This window comes from Pocillopora damicornis, chromosome 2 (assembly GCF_964200805.1).
Source record: "Pocillopora damicornis chromosome 2, jaPocDami1.2, whole genome shotgun sequence".
Taxonomy (NCBI): Eukaryota; Metazoa; Cnidaria; class Anthozoa; order Scleractinia; family Pocilloporidae; genus Pocillopora; species Pocillopora damicornis.
Genome location: NC_142671.1, coordinates 9,957,721 through 9,972,858, shown reverse-complemented (window position 1 = coordinate 9,972,858; position 15,138 = coordinate 9,957,721). Strand labels below are relative to the sequence as shown.

Below are 15,138 nucleotides of genomic sequence, written 5' to 3'. Positions count from 1 at the left end.
TTTTAGGGCTCTTCTAAGGTTGTTCACAGACTAAAAGTACTTAACCACACAACAAAGTGGTCTTTGAAATGGTTAATCCATTGGAAGAGTCTAGAGTCTAAAAATAAAGACTGGCACCCTGTTTTAATTACATTTAACTGCATTTTTGGCAAGTTAAAACAACTGGAGGACCAAAGTATCTTTATTGCAGCTTTTCATGCTGATGAATACAGTAATGTGGCCCTGCATGATTATTTTGGTGATAGTTAAATTTCTTTAGTGTGTAATTGTTTTTGTGTCCCCCAATTTTCTTTTGCTACCAGATAAAGCCAGTTGCTAAAATGTATATCACTTAATTATCCTTGTTTACAATGTGTGATGTGTCTGAAGATTCCAATTCTAAGCCTCTGTCTCTCACAACAAAACTAATCACTCCCACTTCAAAACAAGTCATAAAAAAAATCTAATCAACAGTCATCAAATAAATTGACCAGATGAGAGATACCATTTGGAACAAATTTATGGACTGATGCTCATCACTTCAATTTTCAACAAACATACATTTGAAATTTAAAACCTTGCTTATACTGGTAATAAATTATAATTCACCTAATTAATAACTTAGCAAAACAAAGATCTTTAAGAAAAAAGAAAGAACAATAAAGACTTAAATAATCAAATATTCAAGAATATAAAAATGAGGAAAAGATGACAATGCTTAAATATATTGTTCTTTACTGTTACTTTGTCCTGATCCATATCATCCGCATACCACCAACAGGAATATTATATTATTAAATTATATCTCAGACAGGCTTGATCTTTACAATTGTCACTTACCAGTTACTAAATAACAAGCCACAATATATTAAATATGGTATGATTTTGATTTTAAATTACTTTTCTACAACAGATTTATGAGCTAATAAAAAGTTTACAAAGGTTAATTAAAAAGTCCAATGTTATCATTTACAATGTTTGTAGAAGGTGGCAATGTTTATCTGCTCTCCAAGTGATGTTCCCTGGTTTACTGTGAAACTCTGAATACCACAAACAAAGAAATATTCATGAAATGTTAGCTGCATTTCAAATAACTAATTAGGAGTGAGAATACAAAACCTCAAACAACATTTAGTTAGTAATAACTTTCTGGTAGTACAACTGGCACTACAGAATCAAAATGTTTGTGCTTTCCTGAGTTCCACAGTAATAACAATTTCTTGTATGTAAACTATTGTGAGTCTCTTTATATAACATACTGCATACCATAAAAGGGTATGTAATCTTTAATGTTTATGAATTCTAGAAATTTCTAGCTGACAAAGAACTAAACTATTTCTTTAGCTCAAGAAGGTTGCCTTTTGAAAGGGTAAAAAGAGTAATTTTAAAAATTATGAAGTAGAAAATGTTTCACAAACACACTGTACACTCCTGTAGTCTCAATGCTACGTCATTATGAACATGCAGCTTCATCAGCATACTCATCAGGTATTTCTAAATCTTCACTATTAGGACTTTGTAGTGATGACAGCTTCCTGACCAATGCTTCACCAAATGACTTTGTATATCCTGGACTCGTGGAGTCTAACAAGGCATAGATTGTTTCATAGTATTTGGAATTACTGTTTTCTTGATTGTCGTCAAATTTTTCGCCAACAATCTGCAATAAAGCAAATTGAAATAGAAACAACATCATTCACTCGGATGTTTATTTGTACCCAATTCATTGACCAGCTCCCAGTTGGCTTGTTAGCTCAATTGGTAGAGCGCTGCACCGGTATCGCAGAGGTCATGGGTTCAAATCTCGTACGGGCCTGAAATTTTTTTCAGGTCCTACTTACAACTACTAGTTTCAGTAGTGTTCTTAGCTGCGAGGATCTTCTAATTTCAACAACAAAAATGTTTGGATGGCTTTGCATTTGGACGAAGGATTGTTCACCTCCAACAATACAATGATTTGTTCAGATAATCACTGAACTGAATAAAACTCAAAAATAAATTTCAAAACATATTGTCATTTAACTAAAACTTTATAAACATTGCACCTGTTTTAACTCTTGGATTTAATTGTGGAGGGTCAGTGGAAATGATCTTAAGTATGTATACTGCCTAAAACCCTAAAATTTCTGGAACACCCATGGAAGGGGTATGAGTGTTTTCTAGAAATTTAACATGGCTGTGGAAAAAAATTTCAACACTGCAATTGACACTTTCTTCTTTTCTTTTTTAACATGCAAATTTTGGGCTGTGTTTCAAACAAAATTCAATAAATTATACATGTAGAACCCTCCCAGGAGAGGAAGCTCTCTTCAAATTTTTGTTAGTCTAGGAGTTATTTTTTCACGAACGCATTCCTAGATAACATTAATTTTTATTATAACCTTTTCTTTGCCTATATCAAGAAACCTTTTTTGCTCTTTCAGCTGGGTCCATCGCTTGTTTTCAGTCTATTGACATTAATAGTTTATTTTATAACACCGTAAGGAATTAACTTCATTATCAGCCTGAAGAAGATGAAATACGTATGACAGCTCGAAATGAAAAACTTGACGCACTCCTGAATTTAAGAACTATCTGCTAGATTTCAAATGTGGAAAATCACTTTATAACGATAAAGTGGTTTGATTTTTTTTACAGTTTCTTGAGACTCGGTCTTACTTTTTTTTTTTTCAAAATAAAGAAGAAACATGACAACTTTTGAAGTCATTAATAATAAAACTAAATAAACCAGAGGTCGTTAAAACGACCCTAAACGCCGCTGAATTTGATCATCTGATTACTTTCTCAGTGACCATCTTTCATGACCTAGGAATATCCCTAGCAACACCACGGAAGCTTCGGTATGTTCGCTGATTACATTATTCCCCGATCGCGAGTGATTCCAACGTCTGGTCGCACTTGGTTAATCTGATTTAATCACTACAACTACCACAAATTCCAATATCAACTTCAGGTAATGCAAACCAGGTAAACGGTGAACGTACTCACCCGAAATCCTAATACACTTAGTTCGACGCAAATACTTCTGTGCTCTTTAGTCAAAATATTCAAGTAAACATATTCGCGGGAAGAGGGTAATTTGTTGGAGATGCTCATCTCTTCCACTGCGAATCCTATGTCAGCTATCACCATCTCCGCTTCCACCTTAAAGTCTATTTCCTCGTCATCCATTTTCAGAGCGAAACGCAGAGAGTGCAGTTCTCAGTTTAATATAACAACCTTTGGATATCCTTCTGATCTGCACGGGAACAGAAAATAGTGATGGAAAACAGCCGAAGAGGAAATGAACTGACGGGAGGAGGACTGAGGAGGACATTTTAGAGATTAATAATAAAGGACAGCAATACAAAGCACTCTTGCCAGCAGTATTTCATAAACTATCATGCGTGTCGGTTTACTGCGCCTGTAAGATTATGCACTGTTGATACAGAATATCTACATTTCTTCTTGAAAATTTTTGTTAACTTCCTGAAAATGAATTCTTTCAATAACAAGACACCGGCATATATGTGTGAGTATTTTTCTACTTCCTCTGAAAAATACCAGATTATTGTTAAGAGAGAAAAACCAAGATTGAGTGCGGCACGAGCGTAAGAAAGTATTAGAAAATTTCTTGACTACAACACTTTTTCCTTAAGTTACGTTGCACAAAGCCTAAGATAGCAGGTTTCGAACAAGACGACTGGCGAAAGGAAAAAACCCACTAGGCGCGAAATTCCACGGGGAAATTGACTCCAAAACGACGCTTTTTTAAGGGCATTGCTTTGTTGAGGGTCTTGAGAGAATTTGCACTCGAATACACCTCTAAATTTACTAATAATTTTTAATATATGTAATTATATGAACTGTATCATATTCTGTCGTTTTCAATAGTGTAAGCTTCCTCTTTTGCCAATGTCTACAACGAACATTTTTCCATGAAATCTGAATGTTCCAAAAAAAGCGACCTAATCTGTTTTTTTTTCTTTTATATGTGCAATACAGATGCAAAAGGTTTCAAGCTTGACAAATTTCTTGGAAATTTACAGGTATGTGGAATAGTAGAAATTCCTTTGCACCACTCACTTATAATTATAAATTTGAAATTAAACCTCTCACTCATTGAATTTTCACATATGTAACAATTAAATATACTAAAAAGAGGGTTTGATCTTGGTATTAACACCATGTAGTCTAATCGCTCAGGTGATGTTAGTCCTGAGAAAGATTGTTGTTGGCAGTATGGCTATCATTGTGATACTCTTAGCAGAAGTCATTGTCATAGTGAACTGATACGATAAGCTGATCTATTGGAAGACAGATAAATAGGTGACCTCAAAAGTGACAACATTTTTCTTTCCTTATCATACATGTATAAAACAAATCAATTCCATGTTGCTGTGGCTCTGTACAGTAATAGAGCACAGCAGATGTCAAGATGTGGTAAGAACATTCGTGACACTCTCAGCTGCACCCTGTGTGCAATATTAGTTTTGTTTTTACTACATTTTGATGTCATCAGTAATCTTTTACCAAACAGATGCAGCACAGTGACATGTAATCTATTTATTAATTTGTCAACTCTGATGATGACTTGAGGTTGTCAAAACATCTGTCTTTCTTAAGATCACCCTCACCTGTATGATCAGAATACATAAATGTAACATTTCTTTTATACCAGCCTGTGTTTGGAAGAGGGTCTGATTATTGTCAGTAACCTTCAGTTAATAAGCTTGTCTTTTTAACCTCTATAGGCTTACAAAATTGCTACAGGCCAAGTAAACAAGAATGAACTAAAGAATGTTTCTGAAAGATTTGGTGAGTGTTTAGAGTAGAGCTACTAAGCTATGTCCATGTGACTCCTTAACCCTAACCCCCTCCCATGGGAAGGCATTATGTATATTTGGTGACAATATACCCTTTTGGGAAGCCTCTATTTGGTGATAGAGATGATTTGAGCTGCTGCTCAAATTTTTCTTGAATCAGGAGTGCAGTTGCTCAAATGTTTTAAACTACTGTTCAAATAATTCTTTGTCATGTATACCTATGACATATCACTATATATTGACCTCTATATTTCTTGAAACAAGGTGAGATGTAGGCTTTGCCTTATGAAAAACTATGCATGTTAGGTAATTTACACTATTATGAGAAGGGTATATTCTGTGAAAAAAAGTGAACATTCTTGACCTCTTCAGTTTTCATTTCAATTGGATCAATCTCAATATTCACAGGCAGTGATTTAACTTCTGTCGCCATCTTTATGCTTTGAAATCAGCAAAAGTTACGCTCAATGATTAAGGCTTTGATCAGCTACAACGCCTTTCTGAAGCCAACTAAGGCCAAGCCCAACAATGACCTTTAGCTTACTTGAGCACCATGTGTTATTAGCACATTTCAAGTTTATAAATTGATGGTATTGTCAAAATATTGGCCAATCGAAAGTTGTCCGAAATTCTCAAACCAATCACATGTCGTTGCTCAGGCAGGTAAAATTATGGTTGTGAGGTATAACAAATGCCGAAGTGGGGTAGTGCTGGAGCAGACATATTGAAATACACAAAGGAGAAAATGTTTTGTGCATTGAAAGAAGTGCCAAACTGCAAACAAAGAAGATAATTTTGGTTTAATAATACAATAAAGGCATGTAAATGTTCTGTGTGAGCAAAATTCTTTGCAGAGAGATTCAAATGGTCTGACTGCACATTTTTCTTTGGAGCTTTTCAGTCAATTGCTGTGTGATATTCTAATGATTGCATGATTTTTTCTTTTTCTCAATATTCTTTTGAGTGGGGCTGGATTGATTATTTTTTTTATTTAGAAGTTTGCATTAATGAATCAGTGGTTATGCATGAAAAATGCAAATTTTAGATTTGCTGTTTTGTCAAAATTTTATCAATTATAATTTCAAGTTGAATGGAAATAACTGCGGTGCAAGTATGATGCAAGTGACACAAATATAAAAAAAATAACAAAGTGCTAGTTGAACTTTGAATGATCAAATATAATTCCACAGTATCTGTGAAATGATGTAAGTATGTGTTTCTAATGTCTGTAGTCTGTTAAAATAAAATTTTTATAGGAAACATCTGGATTCTTTTATACATTGAGTTATTAAAAGTGTTCCTATAATTCATTGTAGGATCTGACGAAGGTGCAGTGTTTGGAACTCTTATTACAAATGCCTCTAAAAGCTCCAAAATTGAAGGTACTATTTGTTTGTCCAAGGCAGACAGTGCATTAAGTTCTTCTACAGTGGAGAGATAGTTGATGATGGTATTTGTTGCTTTCTGTCCAGAAAATATGAAATGCTGCTAAGTTAAAGGCAGTTACTGACTTTTAGATAGCAAAATGATAGTGTCTTAATTAAAATCACCCTTAAATTTTTATCTTCATGTGTTTCCTCAAAAAAGGTTCTGTGAAACCAATTTTTTTTTATTTTGTTGAATTATATTTAATAGATCTTTCTACAAAGTTTTTAATAATATGTGGAGTAGAAAAGACTCTCTGAATCTGCCTGTGCTTTTAGGACAACTTGTTAATTTTTTTTTTGGCTCTCAGGTAAGAAGAGGCAATCACCAGCAAGAAGAAGAAGGAGGAAAAGAAGGAAGCAAAAGAATGGAGAAGGGGATGAAGAACATCCTTATCCCTCTGTGTCAAAGTCAATCAAAGGATCTCTTCCTTTGACTTTAGATGAACCACTTACCATTCCACCAGCACTGTTGGGTAAAATCTCTTACAAAAAATGAAAGTTTCTGTTATGTTTGGTTTTAACTTGCAGATCTCTTGTTACCTCCTTTGGTTGGTGCCATTTGAGAAAATGTATTATTAATATGAAAAATGAATGCCATGGGATTCATCAGCTGAAATCTAAGAAGAAAAGAAGAAATTTATGAATTCTGAGCAATCAGCAATTAATTTTCTCATCCGCTCATAATTCTATGATCTATATTTTGATTTCCCCATATTGAACAATCTTTAATTTAAATTTATTTTCATTATTTGGAATTGAAATGAGAGGGCTAAAGTTCTGTGATCAAATTTTCAATTCTTGAAAAGGAAAGGTATCTGATCTTTAACTCAGGTATGAGCTGTGAAAGGTCAGGCACTTGAGGTAATCATCTGCTTTTACCTTTTTTTAACATTGGTGATAACATTTTACAACTAAGGAGACCTTACTCCTGGGTCTAACCAGCTGAGGGTAACTTTGTATGTTCCTGGGTCATTTGTTAAATCAAATCACACATGTTATGTCCCCAACCAGAAAACCCTGGCATTACAGTAGAATCCTTTTTTTTCTTGTTGTATAGCATACAAAGACTGTGGCTCCTCAGATGATGGTGACAATGATTCTAAAAATGCACAGATGGATGGATATTCTTCATCTACAACCAATGAGAGTGATGATTCCGATGAGGGTGAAACAGACTTTTTTGGACTGAATTCCAACAAAAAGGAAATCAAAGTACTTGATTCTTAAAAATCATTATCTATCAAATTAACAAACAATTCTGAAAAAAATTTGTGCAAATGAATTGGAGTATTATTTTCTATTATAAAGAACTTATTTTGTCATTTTTTTCTTGTTATTTTAAGAGCTCAAAATCTAAAACTTCCTCGGAAACATACGGTGAAAGATCAAGTAGATACACAAGAGCAAAGGAGGAAAAGTATGTCTTGCATAAATTGTAGTTTAATTTATGTCTTTCATTGTTAGACTCTTTAAATTTGTGTGTTGTGTCTTTGAATTTGTTAAAATGTGTGTGTTGTGTCTTTGAATTTGTTATTAGTATTGATATTTATTCTATCAACTGGAAGGTGTGTAAAGAGGATGAAAATAGTGAACAATTAACATTTAACTTGTGAATCAAATGGTTGTTGTTTCTGTGGTGTGATTATCCAGCTGACTAAGCAGCCTCCAAAGGGATTTTTTTTTAGGTAACTGTCACTGATGTTGGCAACTCAGCCATTCAGGTTTTTAACAAATCAACAATCACTATCACCAATAACATTGTGGTTTAACACTACACTTGGAAGGATAATCACACTATACAATTGACAATTATGGAAACTAATCATTTCTAAGCAGGTTTAGAATAAGAAAGATGGTGAATTTTGGTCTTGCTTATGAAAATGATAAAGTTTTCTTTTAACCATTTCCTGGTACAAAGGAAAAAAATCAGAGTTCCCTTGAGGTTTAATTTCCCTTATGGAATCTGCCTTTTTTTTGTCCCATGCTTATAACAAGACCAAAAAACATATTTTGCCATTTCTTGGTAATAAGAAAATTACATAATTTACTATTTGGTATCTGAATTTGATACAATTTTTTTGTGTCTTATTTTGTTCAGAAGGCAGCTGAATCAAACCATTTATACAGAAAATAAGCCAGAGATGTGGGATAAAACAAAGCTTAAATACAAAGAACAAATCAGTACCTTATCAACCTACAAGTGGTATGGCATTCACCTCAAATAAGCTTGAAGCAAGCACATGCATATGCATTTACATTGTACCTTTGAAGTCCCTCACCTCTTCATTAGAAATCTTGCAGATGGCTCACCATTCTTGCAAGTCAACTTGAATCTAAAATGACACTTCATTAGTACACGTATTTTATAGCCACAGACCAAAACTAAGTACACTGAAACCTCAATTATCCAGAATTTTTTTATTATCTGGACTTGCTTCTCTGGTCCCACTATCTATAACCATTTATAATCATATTTTCAATTATTCGGACTCTTGATTATGCTGGCTATTAAGCGCAGTCCCCAGGGGTGTTGGTGATCCAGGCTGAACCTCACATGTATGGCTTCACCATGTCAAAAGTAGAACCATATTCATAGGGTCTTTTTTTTCTAGCACTGTGATGAAATTCCACTCAATTTAATAACTTGAAGATTATAGAATTGTTTTAAGTTTCAAGGAGCTACTGTGTATCAGCTATGTGGTGCTTTGATTGTTTTCAGTTGGAGATGCAGACGGGTTGGTCACCTCCCACAAGACTGTACAGTGAAGACTGTCAGCTCAACAGTTGGTGAGTGACAATTTGTTTGTATGCTTTGCATTATATGTACATTCCTTTTAAAGCCACCAACCATTTTGTTTAAAAGGTATTTACAATATAGGGAAGATCTTTGTTTATTTTATGGTAAAATTTATTAACATACATTGAGCATTAAAAATGTCTTCACCAATTGTCCATTTAGGATTTGCAAGGCAGCAAAATGAATTTTTATACAGTTGCAGTGATACTCTACAGGTATGTTAAAAGCCATTCTTGTTTAATATTTGTAACATTATTATTCATGCAGGTTTGATTTCATTTCTAATAATAATGGTTTTAAGAACGTCTGCATAATTTTTTTCTCGAAAAAAATCTCTTTGATGTGTCATTATTGATTTTTTAGAAACCTTCAGAGGGGCCGTATGACTCCAGCCGATTGAAAGAGTATTACAAAAGGTGAGAGCATACCAGCAATTGTACAACAACTGCATGTCCTAGGGTTGTAGAGGGAAAATATGTCCAGAAAAAGTACCAAAAGTTTGGTTGATATACACTGTGCATTGCACTTTAAATCCTAGAATAAGCGCCCACGCTCAGATAAGCACCCACGCTCAGATAAGCGCCCACGCTCAGATAAGCGCCCACGCTCAGATAAGCGCCCACGCTCAGATAAGTCCCCTTTGGCCATAATGTTAAACAAGCGTTCCTCTCGAAAAAACGCCTCTCCTTCTCCTCCCTCTGTTTTTCACGTAGTAGGAACACAAGGAAAACCTGTTACTATTGTCACGTAATTGATTTTTTAAAAGCTTGTACTACAGCGGAATCAGTACAGTAGAATAGTTCCTTCAAGGCGCTTCCAGTTAAATCTACCTCCATCAGCTTTCTAATCGTTTAATTTTTCTCCTATTGCCGCGCTCTTGGTAAATGCCGTTAACTTCCCAGGAACAACCAGACCATTTTCTAGTCTAGTGATTTCTACGATAATAAGCTAGTGGGATGCCTCTATTCGAGGGAATGCGGTATCTAGTTATTTTAAGAGCTCGCTTAGCCACTTATGACATATGAGAACATGGAGCAAGCTGAATGTGCTGCTTTCGGGAAGTGACCATAACCATGCTAGGAGGAGCCTTGGTGTTTGAGGAGTGAAGGTTAGGGGTGAAGGTTTGGAGTCAAAGTTCTGAGAATGTAGAATCAATGTATCAGTGTTCCTGAAACAATTTCCTATCCCTTTCTCTGCGACCAGATGTCACATGCTTCGCGAATCCAAAGATGCAAAGTGTAGTGACTGTGGCGTGAGGTCAAACCTGGCATACTGTTTTGAGTGTGGGTAAGTGAAAAGAATAGCTATTGGTACCAAGTTACACGAATTTCCAGCAAGTGATGATTGTTGATTTTTCACTGATTATTTTTAAGAGAATTATATACTTGATTCCTTTTCTTTTTTTTTTGTGAGAGTGATTTTTTTCTTTTGTTTTTGTTGCTGTAAGTTGTTGTTTTAGTGTATAAACAATTCACTTTGAAGTATGATCATTACAAAACCAGTGATCAGCCTTTCACAACGTGGTACATAAAGAGAGCGAAACGAAAAAAATGGCAGGTAATTTGGTGAATTTTCTGTGTTTTATTAAGATATAAATCTTCTTTTCCAGATTAATTTTATGCGACGGCCGCGGACATCTTATCGAACATCTAATGGAGTATCCCAGCCATATGAAACTTTACTCCTACAAACTTCAGAGACAGGTTGGAGGTTACGAAGTTTTGCGGTTATTGACCTTTTTACGATTTTTATTGATTGTGCAGTGTTAGTCATAGTGATAGTGACTACGATTCCATCTTATTGTTTGAAGCTTTAATAACTAATATTTGAGTTAATAGTGAAAAACCAAACAAACAAACAAACTAGGAATGTTAGGATGTTTTTTTACCCTAGCCAGTGTGGTGTAATTTCTTGGCGTGTTTCAGTTTCTGATGAACAAAATGATTTGATTTTCAGATTAAATGCTGTAAATCGACTTGTGAGGTGATGGACGCCACCCAGCTGTTAATGTGTTCTTCGTGTCTCGACAGAGTGTTTACAAGTCATTACTCCATGATTAACGCAACCTGGTAAGAATTTTCCTAAAAATAATTTTGTTACAGAAAGACCAGTTATTATTTATCATGAAGGAGGGGGGGGGGGTTGTGGGGGGATTTTGGGTGGATCACATGGTTTTCAGGGGGTGTGGAGGGGTATCAATCGTAGCCAACAGAGTATAGAGGGCGGAATTACAGAAAATTGAATGCCAATCAACTGCCAATGAGGAAGGAATCATAAGAATATAACAAGAGGCTTAAAGGGGGATTAGATGACTTTGATCGTGACAAGACCAAAATCATCCAAACCCTTCTTTCCCCTCCCTCCCTCCCTCCCTCCCTCCCTCCCTCCCTCCCTCCCTCCCTCCCTCCCTCCCTCGCCCTTCATGCAAGAAATGGTGACCGGCCCTGAGAGACAGAGGAGAAAAGAGCAAATACAAAGAATACAAAGACAAACAATCATGCGACAGCAGAAACAACGACAAAGACTAATATTATTAATATTAAGAGGCATGTCCCTTGTTTCATAGGTCTAGGACTGGACTAAAAGCGCTCCCTAATACTCTCGCATGTGAGCAGCATTTTCATTGGTAAGAACAGCAACTACGTTTTAATACACTTTTGAGAACATTTCCTGCAATGCTAAACCATTAAAGTGAAAGTTGAACTTAGCTTTGTCGCAGGGATCAATGATAACTGTTCTTAAAAGGGATTCGTTTCTCTCTTTGTAAGTTTTCTGAAAATGTTCAGGTTAGTTAGTGAGTCGCCTCGCCTGCCTAGTATAGGTAATAACATGATTTCGGGTACAATTTGGTGTTAGTAAGCACGAGGAAATTTTTCAAAGACAACAGAATTGCACGAGCCCGTGGGGCGGGCAACTGCAATTTTCAATCTTTGAAAATTACACCAAATTGCAAGAGAAATCATGTCATTACTTGTTAGTAATGTGCACGAAAGAAGATCACAGGGAGTCAAGACAGATGAAATTTTGAAAGTGTGCGCGCGCTCTTTGTAATTTGCACTTGTGTTACAACTTGACATTCGTGTTACATGAGAATGCACTCGTTTTCAGCCACTAGAAGCGCGTAATTTTTTAATATACATTATTAATCACCAAATCTTGGTTCGTTGTTTGGTCGTTGTTATTTCTCTACCAAAGCATAATAAATTAAGACTTTTTTTTCCGTTTTTCATCCAAATAACGGGAGTACCCTAGCCAAAGAGTGAATGCGGGTGATTTGTTGTTTTCAGGCACCGAATGAATTGTGCTAATCCTACTGGAGAGGCCCTGGTAACGAGGGAAAAACTGGAGAATAGTAGGGCGAGAGGCGACGGACTCCTCAGTGAATTTTATTTTTAATCATATCGGTAATAAAGTCTTACTCTGCAAGTCTTTGTATTTTGCGTATAAGCTTTCTTGTTTATGTTCAGCATATCCTGTAAAATTGTCCCAAATCGCTGCCATTGCTTTAAGATGTCTACTTGAGTTCTCTTTTGCTTGGTGCGGGCTCTTTCTTCCTTCATTAATGACTTCCACTCAAGTTATGCAAACGCCAGTTCTTGTCATCCACAGCAGTTCCTAAATCTTCAGGACTATCTCACTCATCTGGTCTTACCACACAATCCGATGCGCACAACCCCCTAGCCCCATACCCTGCTACCCGTTCAAACCATTAACTGTATTATCACAAGTCTTACTATAAATTAAAATTTGGAAAAAAAAAGAAAAGAAAACAGACGAGTCCAGAAGAAATGAAAGCAGGTGACAAAAAGGTGAGAATTGTCACGTTTCAGCCATTTTTCCTTAGTGTGAACTGGGTAAATATCGCAGGCGCTTCCAATTCTCAAGTGTCATCTTTACGCATAATTCGTTATTGTAACAATGTATTACAATCTCCGTGAACGTATGATTATAAGTTTTTTCTCAGTCTGTATTTGCTTTTGTTTCAGTTCAATTCGTAAGCTATGCTCTCGCTGAGCTTTTCGATTAAAGGAAGAAGAAAACAAAAACACTTGGAAAACTTGGTCACATGAGTTTAATTAGGCAGGTTGTTTGAACAGCTGTAAGTGCTCTGCAGCGTATACTCTAACGAATTACCCAAAAACTTTGTTACTAGATAGGCAATGCTTGTGATGGCATGAAGTATCTCTAGAGAGATAAGGAGTTAATTGTTTTCGTAACACATTACAGTATCTATTTTTTGCGTTTAGTAAAGAAAAGAAAAAAGAAAAGGTTCTCCTAGAAAATAAAAAACGAACCGAAACGGGAGATATCCGGTAAAAATGACCGTCACAAGGAAGGATTGCCTGAGGAAACCGGCACTACAAAGAAAATGAAGAATTTAACCGCGTTTATCTTTGTAGGAGGGAGAACGATTGATTGGTAAGGGACTCAAAGAGAATGAAAATATTGAAAAAACTTTTCTCCAGGGAGAGGAAAGTGTTAGAACTCAGGAATTTGGGAGGAAACTTTTATCTAGGTAAAGGGAAGGATTGCAAACGAAGCTAACTGTTATCTCGTGTAGAGAGAAGGAGAAATTTTTCATTGAGATACTGTTACCCAAGGGAGAAAGAACATTGGAAAGCAAACTGTAACCCCTAAAATGGGAAATGTTTCATTGAATCTTTTTGACCAAGCTCCTCTAAGCTACTTCATACCACGCACATGTCTATGACTGTTTGGGAAAGAAATGAAGACTAACAGCAAACAAATAATGTGACTATCACTACAAGAATTACTTTAAATTAAATAGTCCTAACAGTGTGTAAGTTTACCGTTCTCCCTAAATACTAGAATATAACTTTTCTTGAGGAAGCAGTAATAATTGCTCATCGTGCCTTTCATGAAACCGGGCCCATCCAAACAAAACATCCTACAGAATCAAAGCGTTCATGTACTTTGCTGACTTTACGTATTAAAGCACTCTTCTACCCTAATTTTGGCTAATTTACTCTAGAAATCAACTAACAAGCAAGAAGTAACTTAGGGCAGCATTCAATCCTTCCAATTCGTACTCTTAAAGCCCCAAGCATGCGGAAGTATCTCAGAAACAACGGTCAGAGTTAGACATTTAACCGTCATTGAAGTAGAGTGACCATTACCGGGGAACAATCAAATTGTAATTTCACTGTTTAGTTCTTTATATTTGATTGGCTGCATCCGAAACTATTGGAACTTTTTATTTCAGTTCTGCATTCTGATTTTTTTTCATTGCCTAGGTGGCTCCAGTTTCAGTAAATGCACTGTAAAATGAATATTGGTAAAAAGTCATGTCCAACAGTTTTCACCTGTTAGCCGACTAACTTGCTAAACTTCCTATAACTGGTGTGAGTTTTTGATCTACTCGATGCAAAGATACGTGTAGTTTCCTTTTTGCTTACTAAAAGACTCAATAATTTTACTAAATTTAAGAATCAGTCATTAAAGTAAACCACGATAAACAATTAAATTTAAAACATTGCAGAGCCGAAATCAAGATTCAAAAATGTGGAAAAAAACAACTGAAGCAATTAAAAAAAGTGATAGTTTCTTAAGAGAATGTCGTGTAGAACCGAAAGAGGACTTGTTATCGCATGCATAGCTTTTCAAACTCTGATCTATATCCGAGTAAGTTTAAATCAATAATGCTACACAAAGAGATCTCCTTTCCCGCTGGTTATCCCTGAGTAGCAACAGCTCAGTACTCACTCGAAAACGGACCAGCCGCCTTCCTTTAGGAAATACGTTTATAAGCAATTTTGCCATTCTGTAAACTGAATTGAACTTGGCCACTTGAGCTCAAGCTTGATAACTGACCTACGACACGCGCATGATTAAAATTTGTCTTATGCAGCAGACCTTATTTTCTATTGGTGAAACGGCGTAAGAAGCCATTCGAGATGTTGCAAGGAAAGTTTAACAGGACAAAACTTGTTAATAGATCATTTCCCTCCCTCTCACGGCTAATTAACGTTTCGGATGTTCTCACAGCATCCTAAATGTGGTAAAAGGAAGATTTTCGTCCAATCGTAGAGCGTGGCGTCCAAGTGATGTAAAAATTTTAATTTCCTGTCAGGCAAAACGATTTTACGTGCACATTGCTGTGATCTTTGTA

At 35.7% G+C, this 15,138-nt stretch overlaps 2 protein-coding genes across 2 annotated transcripts; one reads left to right on the top strand and one right to left on the bottom strand.

Moving 5' to 3' along the window:
- Nucleotides 1–153: 153 nt before the first annotated feature.
- Nucleotides 154–3,269, bottom strand: LOC113670841 (GSK3-beta interaction protein). Its single transcript, XM_027187027.2, has 2 exons — nt 2,968–3,269; nt 154–1,639 (listed from the first exon to the last, which is right to left on the bottom strand). Exons 1-2 carry the CDS (start codon nt 3,148–3,150, stop codon nt 1,433–1,435), a joined length of 390 nt encoding a protein of 129 aa, XP_027042828.2. The 5' UTR covers nt 3,151–3,269; the 3' UTR covers nt 154–1,432.
- A 5-nt stretch (nt 3,270–3,274) lies between these two features.
- Nucleotides 3,275–12,443, top strand: LOC113670872 (uncharacterized). The gene is made up of 16 exons (XM_027187081.2): nt 3,275–3,490; nt 3,964–4,007; nt 4,713–4,776; nt 6,101–6,166; nt 6,520–6,684; nt 7,269–7,423; nt 7,555–7,628; nt 8,310–8,414; nt 8,931–8,998; nt 9,171–9,223; nt 9,372–9,424; nt 10,212–10,295; nt 10,618–10,711; nt 10,965–11,077; nt 11,575–11,634; nt 12,296–12,443. Exons 1-16 carry the CDS (start codon nt 3,454–3,456, stop codon nt 12,402–12,404), a joined length of 1,344 nt encoding a protein of 447 aa, XP_027042882.2. The 5' UTR covers nt 3,275–3,453; the 3' UTR covers nt 12,405–12,443.
- Nucleotides 12,444–15,138: the final 2,695 nt, after the last annotated feature.